Source organism: Microtus ochrogaster, chromosome 18 (genome assembly GCF_000317375.1).
Source record: "Microtus ochrogaster isolate Prairie Vole_2 chromosome 18, MicOch1.0, whole genome shotgun sequence".
In the NCBI taxonomy this organism is placed as follows: Eukaryota; Metazoa; Chordata; class Mammalia; order Rodentia; family Cricetidae; genus Microtus; species Microtus ochrogaster.
In genome coordinates, this window is record NC_022020.1 from 49841378 (window position 1) to 49858054 (window position 16677).

At 44.0% G+C, this 16677-nt stretch overlaps 1 protein-coding gene across 2 annotated transcripts; it reads left to right on the forward strand.

Moving 5' to 3' along the window:
* Nucleotides 1–427: 427 nt before the first annotated feature.
* On the forward strand, nucleotides 428–7045 carry St8sia3 (ST8 alpha-N-acetyl-neuraminide alpha-2,8-sialyltransferase 3). Of its 2 annotated transcripts, none has more exons than XM_005356197.3 (4): nucleotides 428–1089; nucleotides 2423–2545; nucleotides 4682–5239; nucleotides 6714–7045. In XM_005356197.3, the coding sequence occupies exons 1-4, from the start codon at nucleotides 911–913 to the stop codon at nucleotides 6994–6996; spliced, it is 1143 nt and encodes a 380-aa protein (XP_005356254.1). In that variant the 5' UTR covers nucleotides 428–910; the 3' UTR covers nucleotides 6997–7045. The 2 variants fall into 2 exon arrangements, with proteins under 2 accessions (XP_005356254.1, XP_026639206.1); XM_026783405.1 differs by lacking the exon at nucleotides 428–1089 and adding an exon at nucleotides 1599–2265.
* The last annotated feature ends 9632 nt before the right edge of the window (nucleotides 7046–16677 follow it).

Consider the following 16677-nt stretch of genomic DNA (forward strand, 5'->3'; position numbering starts at 1 on the left):
AGACATTCTAGAGTGTTTTTAATGTCCCTCAAAGCAGGCTGCTCAGCTACTATTTGGATCTTCCTTGCAGGGATGCTGCAGCAGGTGCTGCCTGTGGGACTCGGGGTGCTGCCTGATGGAGATGAGAAAGCCTTTAAGCGTTTGCCTTCCTTTAAAAAAAAAAAAAATCTTCATTGCATCTCCGAGAGGTGCCCAGCTGGTGTTTATCCTCCACGGTAGTGCATCAGGTTATTTATCGTCCTATTTCGTGATGTATTTTATAAAGTCATGAATGGTTCATTAAACTAAGTTTGGGTATCAGTCTCCTGACAGCCACATACTCAAATTAGCGAGGGGGGAGGGGTCCTGGAGGCCATTGGCATGGGTTCCAGCCTCGCAGCCTCCTTTCTCCACTTCCCCCTTCCCCTTCTGCCCTCCCTCCCCCGCACCCCTCCCCCTGGTTATTTAGGAGATTAGAGTTCATTAATTAAATCCTGTGCTTAGATCGAACTGTAACACTATTCCAATCACATTTATCTTGCAGGCGGCAGCGGAGATGGCAACCTCGCTGGAAACGCGCGGGGGAGCCTGAAGTCGGCAGCTGGAGACGCACTGCTCTGCGTGCTCCATCGCCCCGCCGCCTCGCAGACCCTCCATCTTCCTGCTCAGTTCCGGGCCAGGCTCGCCCCTGACCCCGGGGTGGGGTGGGGGGGCGGATCCTGCTTCTCCCGGGGCTCCAGGTGGTTCCCTACCCCCTGCCCTCCGCGACTCAACTGCTTGGGTCCCCCCTCCCCCGCCACACACACTCACACGCGCCCGCGAGCACACACGCACGCACACACACACACACACACACACTCACACGCCAGCAGGCTGCTGGCCGCTCAATGGACCGATTTCCCCGGTTTCCCTGAACCCAGCCTAGCCCGGGATGAGAAACTGCAAAATGGCCCGAGTCGCCAGTGTACTAGGGCTGGTCATGCTCAGCGTGGCCCTGCTGATTTTATCGCTTATCAGCTACGTGTCCCTGAAAAAGGAGAACATCTTCACCACTCCCAAGTACGCCAGCCCAGGGGCGCCCCGAATGTACATGTTCCACGCGGGATTCCGGTGAGTGTGGGCCTCTGTTTGAGCGCCCTGGGGTATCTTGGGTCTGTGGTGTGTTTGGGGGACAGTCAGAGAAGGGTGTTTGGGCTTCTCGGTAACTGCGTGGTCTTTTCACTCTTTTTTTCTGCTTCTCCCTTCCTTCTCTACTTTATTTTTTAACCCAAAGCCCCCTAAAAGCCTTTGTCCTAATCGATGTGATTGAATTTCTCCTATTCTTCCTCTGCGTCCCCTCCCCCCATTTTAAAACTGAAGTGTTTGTGGGAGAGAGAGAGAGAGAGAGAGAGAGAGAGAGAGAGAGAGAGAGAGAGAGAGAGAGAGAGGATTTTTGGATGGCGGGAGGGGTTGTTGAACCCTGAGATGGGCAAAGCAGGAGGTGGGTGCCCTGGCTGTGCGCTAGCGGCGGGCTCCGAAGGCCTGGCTGGGGCGATTTAATGGCGCAGGCGCCAACTGCTCTCACACCCCTCCCCTCCTCCCCTTTCTCATCTAATGATGCGCAGGTTTATTCTCTTGAAGCCCCTAGGGCTTTTTCCTCGACCCTTCCCCCGCTGCCACCCGCCTCCTCCTTTCCTGGATTTCTGCAATTCTTCGGCCCCTGCGGGAAGCAAGCCTTCTGCTGAGGGCCGCCCACCCTTGCCCGGTCGAAGTCACCGCGGGGCGCAGCTCGGGCACAGCTCATCTGGAGCCCCACCCCTACCTGTGCCTGCAAGGAGCTCTCCCCACACCGCTTCCTGATGGGCGGGTGGTAACCACAAGCTGTACCCAGGGAGCCAAGCTGGGCTGGGGATGTGGAACCTGAAGAAGCCAGGCCTGGACAGAAAAGCCTGGCTGCAGGCAGCCTCTTGGGGTCTCCAGCTAAGGGCTGAGGGTGCAATCAGACTTGGGCTCGGGAAGGAAAAGGTTAAGGCTGGAACCCCCACCCCCACCCTTTGCCCGAGTCTCGAATTTCTTCTGCCCATTCTCCAAAAATCAATTCACAGGGACTAGCTGGTAGCCGGGTCCGACCGGCGAAGGCTGCTGTCCGAGGTGCTGACTCAAAGTCCCCGCCGCGCCGCGGACAGCAACCCTGTACCCGGCTCCGACCCTGGATCTCTGCGTGACCGCCATCTTTTTTATGGTCTCTCTTACACCCGGAGGGCTGGACAATGAGGAAGAGTTTCCCTTTTTCTTCCTTTCTTCCGGGTGTGTGTAAAAGCAGAGAATGTGCCAAAGGAGAGGGACTGTGCGGTGGGTCTGCCCCTGTGCCAGCTGCCCCCTCCGGTTGTGGCTGGACTTGTCACTGCTCCCTGGGTTCCCCTTGCTGAGGCCAGCATCTCTCTGAACTCATGCTCCTCTTTAGGTCACAGTTTGCCCTGAAGTTTCTAGACCCGTCATTTGTGCCCATTACGAATTCTCTCACCCATGAACTCCAAGAGAAACCTTCTAAATGGACATTTAATCGGACAGCGTTTTTACGTCAAAGGTAGGATAGGGAGAGAGGTTGGTTTTAATTTTGTTGTTGCTTTTCATTTTGAAACTCAATAAGACAAACAGCACGAAAACAAAGCCAAAACCACCAAAAAGTAAACAAAAACAAGCTACACCTCACTTCACCCACCTGCACCTATAAGGGCTTTGTCCTCTCCTAAATGCAAGAGGAGGTGATGAGTAGCCATCCTCCCAAATGTTTGCAGTGCCCTCAGGAAGGCTCAGGATGATCAGCATCCTTCCGAATTTGGTCTCGACTGAGCACCATGATTTAAAGTCTGGATGCACCGAAGTTGTCTATTTTTAAAAATAAAAAAAAAGTTCATTGCAAACAGAGGATCCCCTACTTTTTAAAAAAAAAATGTAATTATCCAATCTTATTGAAACACAGAAAATATAACGCAGTCTTATGGCATCTCTAGTGGAGATGCTGGCCTAAATATATGTGTGGAAGTGTGATTTTGTTTGAGTTTTGCCTGTTTGTTTTCAGGAAGGCCTTCCCAGCTTTAGTGGTTGTAGTAGACTTTTTCCACAAAAAGAAGTTTTGTCTTTATAGCTTGGTTTTGTTTGGGGTGGGGGAGAAGGAGATTAATGAAATCTCAGTGGTCCTGGTCTTAGAACCACAGCCTCCCACCCCCCGTGGTGGGATTGCTACGCCACTCCATGCAATGTGGGCCAACTAGTGTATTCATTAGCGCTGTGAAGACACGCTTCACAAACCGGCCAAGGAGCTGTGGTTTTGCTCAGCTATTTATTGTCACTGTACTTTTTGAAAAATTATAATCTACTAGCAGAATCAGAAGAAACGCACAGTTTCAGGAAACAAATGTTGGGGTACTTTTGAAAAATTATTATAATCATAGGATTATGATTATAGCTGTCTAAGTACTTATGCTTACTTATAAACTAGTTTGTGGCCATTAATTGTAAACCATGGAAGGGCTTTTCAGCTCTGGCCTTTGGGATTTTCATCTAAATTTAATTTTGCAGACAGTCCAGATAGTTTTCATGGTAGAACACCTTACGCCAGTCCACACCAAACGCATCTCTAACTCGATTACAGTGTTTTTCGACACTGGGCTGAGTATTCCTAGCTATCAATCAAAAGAACGCTACCTTCTCAAAGCTTCCTGTTTTTCAAGCCATTTCTTAGGAAACCTTCAATTAATTTCAGCAGTATCATCTGAAGTTGCCTTTATAACAGCTTTAAGAACTGTGCCATTAAGGAAACCTGAAGCGGCTGTGCTAGTCTGCCTTGTCCTAGAATCTGATAAGATTTCTTGTCCCCTGCTGTGGTTTCAACAGAAGGCATGGGAGTTTCACTCCGTCTTCTTGTCCCCAGAGAACGTGAAGCCCAGTGGCATGTTACCTGTCTCTGGACTATTTTAAGTATCTGAGACTTAAGAGGTAACAATTATACAGGGAGCTCCATGTCAAATCCAGCTGAAGTCAATTCTAAGTATCACTTTTCTCTTGTTTTTTTTTTTTAATTTTTTGATTACCTGTATCCTACTATATTGTAATTCCATATAATCAAGCAGAAAAAAATAGATCCATGCTTCACTATTCAGCAGGCCTTAGTGAGATTATCATCTCGCTTCTAATAAGTATTTGGCCATACCCACTGCTCTTCCCATTCTCATATTTAATAATGTACCGACCCCTAACTTTTTAGTCTGTATTTGGACACCTGTAGTATTTTATATTCCTGAGCACTACACTCCAATAGCAAACAAGTAGTCCCTAGTTACGAACCTGAAGTCACCAATGTTTGTGCATTAATGTGGACTCTTTGAGGCCTGTGTAAATTGTCTCCTTGTATTTCCTAACACAGTTTGGCATCTGCCTCCTCTTAATCAAATGCACTCTTTGAGTAGACCGGAATACCTAGAAATAGTGGCCAAACTGCACATTGAATTTACTAGCATCCAAAGATTACATTCAGGACTTGACAGATATATTGTCATGCCTTTACATTATAAAAAACAGGCCACCCTTTGGAGTCCACAAATATGAATGTATGTTTATACTTGAATGTGCTTAAGATTCGTGTCTGACTTAAGTAGAAGCATAAGAAAGAAACTTGGTTCTTTTGAATGGAATGCATTTAATGAATCTCTTTTTATTTTAGGCAAGAAATTCTTCAGCATGTCGATGTAATAAAAAATTTTTCTTTGACCAAGAATAGTGTTCGGATTGGCCAACTGATGCATTATGATTATTCCAGCCATAAATATGTTTTCTCTATTAGCAATAACTTCCGCTCACTGCTGCCAGATGTGTCGCCCATTATGAATAAGCGTTATAATATTTGTGCTGTGGTGGGCAACAGTGGAATCTTGACAGGCAGTCAGTGTGGACAAGAAATAGATAAATCTGATTTTGTTTTTCGATGCAATTTTGCCCCAACGGAGGCTTTCCAAAAAGACGTTGGGAGGAAAACCAACCTCACAACCTTCAACCCCAGCATCCTGGAAAAATATTACAACAATCTTTTAACCATTCAGGATCGTAACAACTTCTTCCTCAGTTTAAAAAAGCTGGATGGGGCCATTCTTTGGATCCCTGCATTTTTCTTCCACACTTCTGCAACTGTAACCAGAACGTTAGTTGACTTTTTCGTTGAACACAGAGGTCAGCTAAAGGTCCAATTGGCTTGGCCTGGAAACATAATGCAACATGTCAACAGGTGTGTATATGTTATTACATTTAACTCATACCCCACCAGATGGCAAATCAATACTGTAATCTCCTGGGCATGGGAGCTATCCAATTCACTAGATGTTGTGGTTAGTTTAGTTCTTGAGGAAAACTCTTATCTTTTTAATGAATGAGTGAATTATTCTAGTCAAAAAGTTCCGTGTATTCCTAACTGGTAACCAAGTGCTAAATGAAAAGATTGTTTTATTTTTTATTTTCACTCACACCGTTTTATTTTTCCTTCCCCTCCTTAGTGCACAGTCACGGAATTGCCACAAAACAAGAACTACCCTTGTGCAAATAGATATATCCCAGTGACACTAGTGCCTAAATCATACAAAGCAATTTTTAAAGAAAATAACAATTTAAAAAGAAAAAAAATGATCATTGACTTTAAGTATCATTTTTTATATTCAGGTGTTTGTAGACCTGTAGGATTGAGAACCCCCTGGATAAATCATAAATGGCATAATCTGCTTTAGTGACGAAATGTTTGCATATTTAAGGATCTCTGTGCTGTGCCTTATGGCTTGACAAGGAGACTGGATGAAGATGCAGCATTTTCACCTAATCCAGCAACTTTCAGTTCTGGCTGTTTATAAAAGTCGGTGTTTTAAAATACAATATCACTACCTTGATTGTGTTTGACACTCACTCGGTGTGGTGAGGGGAGCAAGGGACAAGCACTAAGTGCGTTTTTAACAACTTCTCAGATCATTCCAATATGCAGTCAGAATGAAACAACCATCCAGGGCCATTTTATAGGAAGGATCAAGTGCAGAGCTTTTGCTTTGAGTCATCCGAGCATTGCCCCGACTCCCATGCCCTCCTATGTAAGGAACCCAGGCACACATCAGGTACAGATCTTATTATCAGTTCAAGTGGGTTCTAGAAGAACTGGTATCTAGATGCGCATGTTCTAATAGATAGTCCCTTCCTGTTATTTCCTAAAATCTTCCAAATTTATGATATGTTTAGTTGAGCTTCCATTGAAAGAGAACTCGTGGTCTAGAGAGTTAATGTCTCCACAAGGAAAGGCAATTGTACTATTTATAGCCCAAGCGGGGCCTTCTCTTTGAGAAGGTGCGTGTGGAGAAGGGTAACACACACACCCTGGTACCGTTTCCAAGAATGAAGAAGTAATAGAACTTGACTCCAATATTTAATAACTGAATACAGCCCAAAGTCGTTACTGAAAATGGGGAGAACCCAGGTCACCTACCAACCTATCCCAAAACTCTCACTTCATCATTTTGTCCCCTTCTGTTCCATTTTTATTCAATTTTCATGATATTTCAAATCTCTTCTAGAAGGGGACAGACCAAGGTAATGGGGCTGGAAAGTGTTTCTATCCATGAATACAAAACAGTGTAGACAAATCTAGCTCCCAGCCCTGCCTATTAACTTATCTGACTGACACCTTCAGCACCGCCACTGACTCTACATGTACTTATCATTGCCAGGTACTGGAAAAACAAACACTTGTCACCCAAACGGCTGAGCACAGGTATCCTCATGTACACTCTCGCTTCTGCAGTCTGTGAAGAGATCCACTTGTATGGATTCTGGCCTTTCGGATTTGACCCCAACACAAGGGAGGATCTTCCATACCATTACTATGACAAAAAAGGAACCAAGTTTACCACCAAGTGGCAGGAGTCTCACCAGCTGCCTGCTGAGTTTCAGTTGCTGTTCCGAATGCATGGCGAAGGGCTCACCAAGCTCACTCTGTCACACTGTGCCTAAGAACTCCAAACAGAAAGTGCCAAATGGCTGTTTTAAAAGTGCCCCCCCCAAAAAAAACCAAATTGAATAGTCTCCAGAATAGAGCCCCAAAGACAATCCGGCAAAGCTTGTCTGCCACTCACACGGAAGGACGTCTCCTCTCCCTCGTCTGCACTGCTCTTTGATCGGTCTTAGAAGACTTAGAACGGGTGCATTGAAACCACAGGCGTTAGACTTGATTGGTAAAGGTGAGGTTGTATTGGGAAGTATGCTGCACAGTGAATGACTTGAAATAGTTCCACATTTGTATTTTAATAATAAACTGACTCCCATGTGGATGAGCTGCTGTCGTCCCATCCATGGCTGCCGTCTCCTCAGCCCCACTTGGATACAGTCCTCGTAATCAGAGAACGCTGGCCAGTTTCAGAGGGATCTCCTTTGCCAGGGGGATTGGAGACTTCAAAAACAAAAACAAAAATCTGGTTTGCAGGTTTCTCTCTCTCTCTCTCTCTCTCTCTCTCTCTCTCTCTCACACACACACACACACACACACACACACACCCTGTTCCTGTTGCTCTACTACCATTGAATTTAATAATTTGTTAGGAATAGCTCTAGACTATCTTTGCTTGTATATGTTTGCATCTGTACTTGATGTGTGCAAGTCTCTGGGTAACTTAGGTGGTTCATGACAAACTGAACAAATTAAGATGACTTCCTCCGTGATGAATTCTTTAAGAAACGCCTCTTACCAAGTCCTCTCTTGCCCACACTGTTATTCTGCTGCAGGGTGGCCTATGTGGGTCGAGAGGCCTATGCTACAGTACCTCTCTTTCTGTCGCATGCCCATGCTGTGTGTGGCACGGCATCTGCTGGCATGAGTGCAGATGTGGCAGGTCCTACACGGGCTTTCTAGCCTGGGCCTTCCACTATCTTGGCTCAAGCATTGATCTGGGCACTCTCTCAAAACATAGAGGCATTGAGCTAACTTAAAAACCTGGGGAATGTGAAGGAAAGAGAAGAAGCATATTTGCAAGTTATGCACTCTATAAAGCAGTGTGAGAAAAGAAGCTCTAGCTTCTTTTCTGTGTGGCTAATGTTAGCATTAGTCATGTCAGACCCTTTCTGTGACATCCCCACCAACAGCCATCTAGACCTGCTTGCTTTCTTTGAGACAGTTGTAGATACTATTCTCTGTTTCCTCTGAAATCAAGTCTGTGTGCCTATACATTGAGCGTCTCCAAAAGAAAAGCCATTATGCAGTGGCAAGACTTGGTCCTAAATAACCTTTGGAATTTGAGATCAGTTGGCCATTGTTCTCAGTGTCTCAGCTGTATCTGTGGAAATCGCATCTCTCCCATCCCAGGCTTTTACACTGAGCAGCACTTTGTTCTTCCAGTTCAACCCCAAGTCTGGCCAAGTTGATGTTAAATTTTAATAAGAGTTTCTCTCCTCTTTCCAAGTGCCTGTGGAGCCCATTTGTTATCTGCTCCAGTGGGGCAGCTCCTTCTTTTCCAGAAATCTCATCTAGAATGCTAACAGTGTTGTAAACCCTTTTGAAAAATTGTTGCTATAGTTCAAACATCAGCGCACTGTCCCTCTCTGGGAAGAAACAGCCGTGCCTACAAAGAAGGGCAATAAGGAGACACACAGTCCTTATGCTACCTGGTCCTGAAGCTGGGTTGTTTTTTGGGAGAAGCTAAATCTGACCCAGACACAATCTAGTGAAAGAAAACCATTCAGATCCAAACACAATACCAAAGGTGGCACATCTTACACTCTGTGAATATCAATCATTCAGACAGATGAAAGGAAATAAGGGTAAATATTTCAAAAATAAGAAGTGTTAACTACACACCGAATAATAAGGAAATTAAAATTATAAGCCATTTTAATAATACTTTTGAATCCAATGATAATTTTATGGGCATGAAAACCACACCATGACTGTGTTCTGTGACTTTAACCACACCATGACTGTGTCTTGTCACTTTAAACCATACCATGGCTGTGTCCTTTCTCTTTAAAAAGCATGGGACACCATGCAGCTACTCTCCAGCCATGATAGGTTTGGGTCATGGAGAGACCGATTACAGGCAGAATTGCTTTCATTGTCATCAGTATTGAAAGACTTGGCTATTCCTGAGCTCTTAGTTCATTTGGTTGGAGCTCAGGGATATTAATGCTGAGATTATCCAGGCCCGGTTCTGACTCCAGAGCTTTAATCTCAATGTGCCCATTAGAGCTTACTAAATATAAATTCCGACTCTTTGCACTGTACAAGATGAAGTACCAAAAGACCAGAAAATCCCCAAAGCCAGTTCATTATTTCAAGATAGCCTATTTAAATTCGATCTCATCAGAACATTGTGGGTTTTGTTTGTTTTTAATTTGGGGAGGATTTTTAAATCTTACCACAGCCTTGTTCCCTAAGTTTAGACTAAGAAACCCTTCCTGTCTTCTACTGTTGCTTCCACTATACATTGAACAGGAGTACAAAATAGTAGGAAAATGGGCTTCTCCTCAGGACCAGAAGGGTTTGGAGGCTTGTTCATCCCTGCCTCTAGGAAGGATTTCTTGAGATGGTCCCCACATTCTGTTTATAACAACAACAATAATAAATCATCTGAAAAAAATTCCAATATAACCTCAAATTTACAATGCTAAAGATTCCTTTACAATGTAGATCCTTTCTATTTAAAAAAAATAAAATAAAAAACATTAGGTACAAAACATTGGCAAAATATTTATTGCCGTTTTCCCTGTATGGTAAAGGCCTTTCTGGCTATTTTTACTGTCAGTTATACCCTTGACCTGCTGCTCCAACAGTTTGGAAATGTAGCCATCTGATAATCCTACAAAATCTTTCTGTTTTTCAAAACTGTTTCATGCTGTAAACCTATGTAGCCGCTGTCATGATAGGAAGGCTCCCTTATCAGGAAGGCAGTCAGCATTTGTCAGCGCTCCCACTGTCCCCAGGCTTGTAGGCTCAAGTGCAGTGGCCAGAGCAGAGGGACCGTTGGGTTTCCTGTCTGTGCAGCTACACAATCACACCCCGTCCTCCTTTGTCGGCCTCACTTGGTTGGGTCTGGTTAGTATATCCTTCTAATAGAAACAGTCTCGTTTTTTGTTTGTTTGTTTGTTTGTTTTGTTTGTTTTTTTGGTTTTTTTTGGCTACTTAGAACAGAGTACACCATCAGATATGGGAATCAAGGCTACCACAAAGCCCCCAAGGATGTCTGAAAATGACTAAGTTACAGAGGAGAAAGGGAAATCTACAAACCCTTGGCAGCCTGCTCATTGCTAGACCTGTGGTCTCATCTTTGTTCTTTGTGTCATGTGGATTCTGGGAAGACAGAGCCAAAAGATGGTTTTCATGATTCCCTCCCACACCCAGAAATTGGGGGTTTGTATATGAGTAAATGAAGCTGGGGATCAAATCCAGCACCTTGCACGTAGTGGAAAAATCCTCGATCATTGGTCTGAGTTCCCAGACTGTGTTCTTGTGCTAAGTAACTTTAACCATTATAAAATGCAGTGTGTTTAGTAGTACTGTGTGTCCAGCAATGCTGAATATGGCCATCTCTCTCTGACCTGAACACCAGACACCTGACCATGGGCTACCACAAGTATGTGTAAAGGAAGACCCCACTCGCTACCCAGCATCCAGGTGCCAAGGCTATCAGTGCTGATGAATGTGAGTGCCCAGACACAAACCAAGGTTTCAGGAAATTGAGTGAATATAAGTACATACTTCCCAACTTCAGGCAGGGTACCAGACACTAAGGCAATCGCTCAAGGACCCTATGGATACAGGAATAATAGAAAGGGAGGGGCCTCTGAGCTTCACAAGCCCTTCTTGACTTTTCAAATCTGAAAGTTGAGATGCAGAGACACTAAGCGATTTTCCCCAAAATGTACACAGATAATTATTGAAGAGGTTATAATTTCACATCTTTACCTTATTGGTATGGAAGACATACGCAAAGAAAAAGAGTTTGGGTCTAGTATCTTTGGAGCACAAATATAATGGATAAGGCCTATAAGGGAGGAAGGTGAAAGATCACTAAATGCACCTGGCCAGGTACACCGCAGCAGCAGAGGACACAGTTGCCCAGTACATAGCAGGCACTGAAAACCACCCACTCACCCTTAAAATGAGAGAAAAGCCACTTGCTATATCATTGTCTGATAAACCTCAGTTCAGTTATTGATGGTATAGAGCTGACAGCTGGAAATGTACCTGATAATATATTCATTTTAATAAAGTCTTGTTTTAATAATGTGTATGCATGATTTAGAAGACCAAGGCTGGAAGTGACTGTGCACTCTTCCTTGTATATAACTTCAGCAGGGGCCCCCGGAGTCAAGAAATATTTTCCACGTTGTAATTGCAGCAACAGACTTCAAAATGTTGTATTGGTTTAATTCGCTAAGACTGTACAAAGCATAGTGAAAAACTTTGGTGGTTCTTCATTCCTTTCCAATGACATTCTAAGAACTTTTCTGAATAGTTCTGGGTCCTTCTTTCTCATAACTGTTTGAATGCCTCAGGCAAACATTTGCTTAGCTTCTATTACTTCCCAGATGTGTATAACTGACCTTTTGACTACCGAGTCAGAGCTGTGTATGTATGTTTGAAAAGTTCTGATGGGACACCATGGGTGCTGAGGATAGACGGCATCTTGGCCAGTCTGTCTAGGCCACTTTATCTGTGGACCATTTCATCAAGGCCACTGATGAGTTGATACCAAGGACCAAAATGGCTAATCCTGCCTCTCTCGCCCTCTGACTGCTTTGCCACAAAAAAAATTATAACATTTCAAATGGAAAATGTGGTAGACTGTTGTTATTTGCTATGTAATATTTCTGAACATGTATTTTTATTGTGGAGATTTGTTAAAGATAATGTGCGGCTGAATAGATGCTTTAATCCTTGGTGGAGCTTCTTCTCTTACTGTCAGGATCAGCGAGGAGTCTGCTGCTGAGTAGCTGACTCTAGTGTCACATGACAATGGGGTGCTAGGGTTAGGACCTGGCGGGTCCCAATGATGTATCAACAACAATGTACATATTGAGGACCACCTTGAGATAGAATTCTTGCTCCTCAATCCACATTTTGAATCATTATATCCGGAGATAAGGCCTAACGTTAAAAAAAAAAAAAAATCCCTGATTGATTCTGATGTGACATATGGAAACTAAAAATGTATTTCACAGTCAAATATACAACATTCAGAGCAGCTGAATGCTAATCATTCCTTAAAGTGATTGCAACACATGACAATGTAGACAAAGTCTTAGTGACTCAACCGTCCACTTCTAGCCAAGCTCATTTCTGCTCATTTTTAAGTGCATAGTAATTTTTAGGTGTAGTCATAGTAGATACGAACGGGCACACAAAGTGGGGAGAGTGGCTTTACAAAGTGGGGAGAGTGGCTTTAGCACTTTCACCCCAAGGCTAGTTCTTTATATTTCACTATGGTTCAAACAAAAGAGGCAAATCTCAGGTTATCCATCTTTATCAATGGACAAACCAAGAAACAGAGAACTTAAATGATACATTCAGATTCAATTTGGGATTCATTCCTCTAAAGTATTACTCAGGTGGTCTGATTTCTCAAATTCGAACGATTCCCTCAAATGGAGGAATGCCTTCAGTGCTGCGATATTTGAGCGAGAATGAAACCAGCCCCTACCCCAGAACAGAAATTTGTAGAACGAAAAATCTAAGACCAAAACAAAACACATAAGCAAGGTGTTCAGGTATGACCAGCTGTCGTGTCCCAGGCCCTGCCGGGGAAGGGAGTACCAACCTTATGAAGTTTTCGGCCTTGCTTCTCTCTTTACTTCACACATGAAAAGCCCTTGGTCACCACAGGTACCCAAGAGCACCTTTGATTTCTCTCTGTGGGGTTGAGAAAGCGGTTTCATCTCTACTGTGCAGCTAGCTGTTTAACAGCTGCTCTGGTAAACTTGTATTTACAAGTTTCCATGCGTACGCAACCACACCAGATCCAACTTCATCAGCCAGCTCAAATGTGCCAAGGCTCCCAAGAGCCAGCATGAATTAGCTTAGACATGTGAGCTGGTTCCAGCACAGCACTGCCTGAGCAAATCTGAATCAATGAGTACCAGTTAGAAGCTGGTAGCAGTGGCTTCGGGGGATGTCAGAATGCCCGTATCAACAAAACAGCAAGTCGGCCTTGGTCAGTTCACTAATTCCTATTTAAAAAAAAAAAAAGGGCGTGTTATTATGCCCTTTAGGTTAAGGCCCAAAGATGTCCAAATATTTCTTAGCCATGTGATGATGAGAGTCTCTCAACAGGTCCTCCGCTTAGGAGATTGTCAGCCATGGCTTTCCTAATGTCAGAGTGTGACCTTCTAGGTAAAGATTCTCTAATTTAATTGCCATGTTTGGATGGGTTTTTGCTTGTCCGCCTGTCATCCTTCTGACAACACAAAATTCACAGGCATTTATCAAGCTGCAAAGAAGCAGACAAACAAGATACCGTTAGGATTTTCTATCCTTACACACCTGCAAAAGCTCCCTGGTTCATAGTCTGCACCCCACCAAGGGATGCTCAGCCTTGTGCCTGGAGCTTGCATAAGTAAACAGATGAACACTTCTCAAAGATTGAGTCATAATGATTCAAAGGCATCACTGTGTTGGATGACGTCTGGACAACTTCAGAGGCTGAGCCGGCAAGATTGGCAGAACAAAGTGCTGTGTGCTGCTCTCTTCACAGCTTGTCTAGTTACAAGTCCGGCCTCTGAAAAAAATAAAATTCTATCAAGCATCATGTTGCTCTGTAGTTTGGGGACACTGAGTAGCAGAGATGCTATCCCTCCAGACCATTAACGATGAATGCACTCCCTACAGAGGATCTAGAAGTCAAACTCTGTGATGAAGCAACGAATAAGCTTGGCTTGCAAAGTGAGAGATTTTCTGGTGGGAATCGTTTTGGGGTGGGTTTAATTAAATCATTTGAAAGGCGATGATGGGAGAAAACGAACCTAACTTCTCAGACAGTGAATGGCCATGGATTTTCGTTCTGCACGGAGTGATCAAAGTTAGATCACAAAGGACCAAATCTACTTACTTCACATAATAAAATATCCACTAGGTTCTGTAAGATACTTCTGCACAGAAGATGTTTGAAACCCATATTGGACATTTCCCACATTGTTTTTTAAAAGGTCAAAGTTTATCTATATATAGGCACCTGTTATATCGTGTACCCACGATATAAACAGGTGGTTAACTTCTACCACAGAGGTCCACCTGCTTCTGTCTCCTGAGTCCTGGGAGTAAAGGTATGTGCCACCACTCTGGCCACTGTTTCCTGTTTTTCTTAATCATCGTTGAAATGAGTTTGTTTCTTTACACTGAGAAAGCTAGATTTTGTTTCGAATGAATCACATATGTGTTCTGAGGATTTCCAGTCCTCCTAACAAACTGTGTGCTGGCATTAATGAATGCCCTAATCCTCTGTCTCTTTCTGACCAGAGGAGAAGCCCATAGCGACAGGCACAAGGGTCTTGACCAGGAAGTTCTGTTTTATTATGAACATAGTCACTGCTACCCAGCCTGCTGAATAGGAAGGTGGAGGGGAAAAGTGGGTAGACAGTGGGAGAGACGTTTGTACAAGAACAGGTTGAATGTAATCATTGAGGCACTTACAAAAGGTCAGTAGTTTTCTCTATGAAATCTGGAATCTTTGTGAGACCCCATGTTAGAAATGCTGTTGAACCACATTTCAAGACCCAGGGCTAAGCACAGCCCTGCCACCAAGAGCCCTAGGAGAGTATACACATGAGCTGAATTTTGCCTCTAGAGTGAACTCCACTCCAGTGGAGTTTAAGACCAGCTGAGATCTATTCGTCAAGCATCAGTAACTGGCCCTGAAATCCTCCCAGGGTCTAGGGCAGTGGTTCTCAACTTTCCTAATTCCTTGGCCCTTTAATGCAGTTCCTCATGTTGTAGTGACCCCAACCATAAAATTATTTTCATTGCTACTTCATAACTGTAATTTTGTTACTGTTATGAATCATAATGTAAATATCTGATATGCAGGATATCTGATGTACGACCCCTATGTAAGGGTCACTCAACCTGCAAAAGGGTTGCAACCCACAGGTTGAGAATCGCTGATCTGGGACAAGCAAATCAAAGCACCACAATGCAAGACCACCTACTCAGATGAGCTGGTTCTTTCCCACCACAGCGAGGATTCATGGATCTGGACCATTTCTGCTTCAGTGGAGGCCGGTATCCTCAAGGCTAAGCTTCAGAAGTGGCATCTCTAGCCAGTGAGAATTAAAACCACAGATTTCATGCTATTCTCAGAAATCTTGACACTCAACTGTAAAAGCATGAATTGGAAGTAAAGACGGAAGAACGCGCGACAGTTTCTCGCACGTCTTTGTTCTCACCTTTCAGTTCAGTACCATTTAAAGAGTGGGATAGAATGATGCAGAACAAAGCCTTTTATATGGTACTGCTAAAGCTAAAAGGTTAAAATGTGAGCAAACGGTAACTGTAAGTTATTAAAGAAATGAGCAGGATGAGCATGCCAGGTGAAAACCAATGCCTCTTGTTGTTACCATGACAACCCTTCCCCCACCCTCATCGATGCATTCATTTTGGGAAATGCTATTGTACGTGGAGAGACTTTTACCCCTGCTCAACCACAGTGGAAGTTCTGTGGTCTTCAGGAGAGGTAGGGGCCTTTACCAATCGGAGTCACATCTGTCTTGTGAGAAGCAACTTTACCTGTCCTTGGGAAGAAGCTTCTAGAGAGTGAGGCCTGGAAGGAGCCAGGGCTACTGGGCTGAGCACCATGTAAATATCTCCTGCCTTCTAGGTGAACAAGGATGATCACCTTTCACAGAGATAGCTCGTGTGTGTGTGTGTGCGTGTGTGTGTGTGTGTGTGTGTGTGACTGCAGTTTGTGAAGAAAATGAAAACGTTTGCTTCAACAGCTTCCCAAAAGTATCTGTTAAGTATGAATGTGCCTGCCTTGTTGCCTCATGTGCCAAATGCAGTCCTGGATGCATTGTTTTTAAATAAAGTGTTTTCTTGTGCATTGGAAAATGCTGCTGTCTGTCTCTGTCCCATCCAGAAAGCCCACACATCCACCAGCACTAATATACACTCACGAGCAAAACAAATGCATCCCTCCTCTTTTCACTCCCAGTGAGGCCTTCTCCTGCAATCTTGTGGGACAAGTCCACACAGGTTGCCCCTGGCTGTCTTAACAATAAATAAATGCCAAAAATGCCCCCCAAAAAGAGATTCATCATAGGACCCTTGAATGATATGACAACTAATAATACATTATTCCTCACAATTGGCAATTATAGGCATCATTTTATTTAATCAGTAATTGAATGACCCACAAGGCTGAGGCAGCAGCTCAGGTGGTAGAGTTCTTGCCTAGAGTGCACAGCGCCCTGGGTTCAATCTCAAGCGGCACATAAATTAAGTATGGTGTTTTATACCTGTAATCTCGGTACAGGCCAAAGTCACCCTTGGCTATATATTGAGTTCAAGGCCAGCCTGGGCTATATGAAACTCTGGCAGGGGAGGGGGGAGTTGGGTGAGCCAAATATGGTGGTGTACGTCCATAAATCTCAATAGTTAGGAGCAGGAAGTTTAGAGTTTAAGGTCATCCTCAGCTATCTGAGATCCATCGCAAA

Coding starts and splice junctions, on each gene's coding strand:
- St8sia3 (XM_005356197.3), top strand. CDS start 911: ATGAGAAACTGCAAAATGGCCCGAGTCGCCAGTGTACTAGGGCTGGTC. Junction 1,090..2,422: donor ATGTTCCACGCGGGATTCCG/GTGAGTGTGGGC, acceptor GCTCCTCTTTAG/GTCACAGTTTGCCCTGAAGT. Junction 5,240..6,713: donor ATAATGCAACATGTCAACAG/GTGTGTATATGT, acceptor TATCATTGCCAG/GTACTGGAAAAACAAACACT.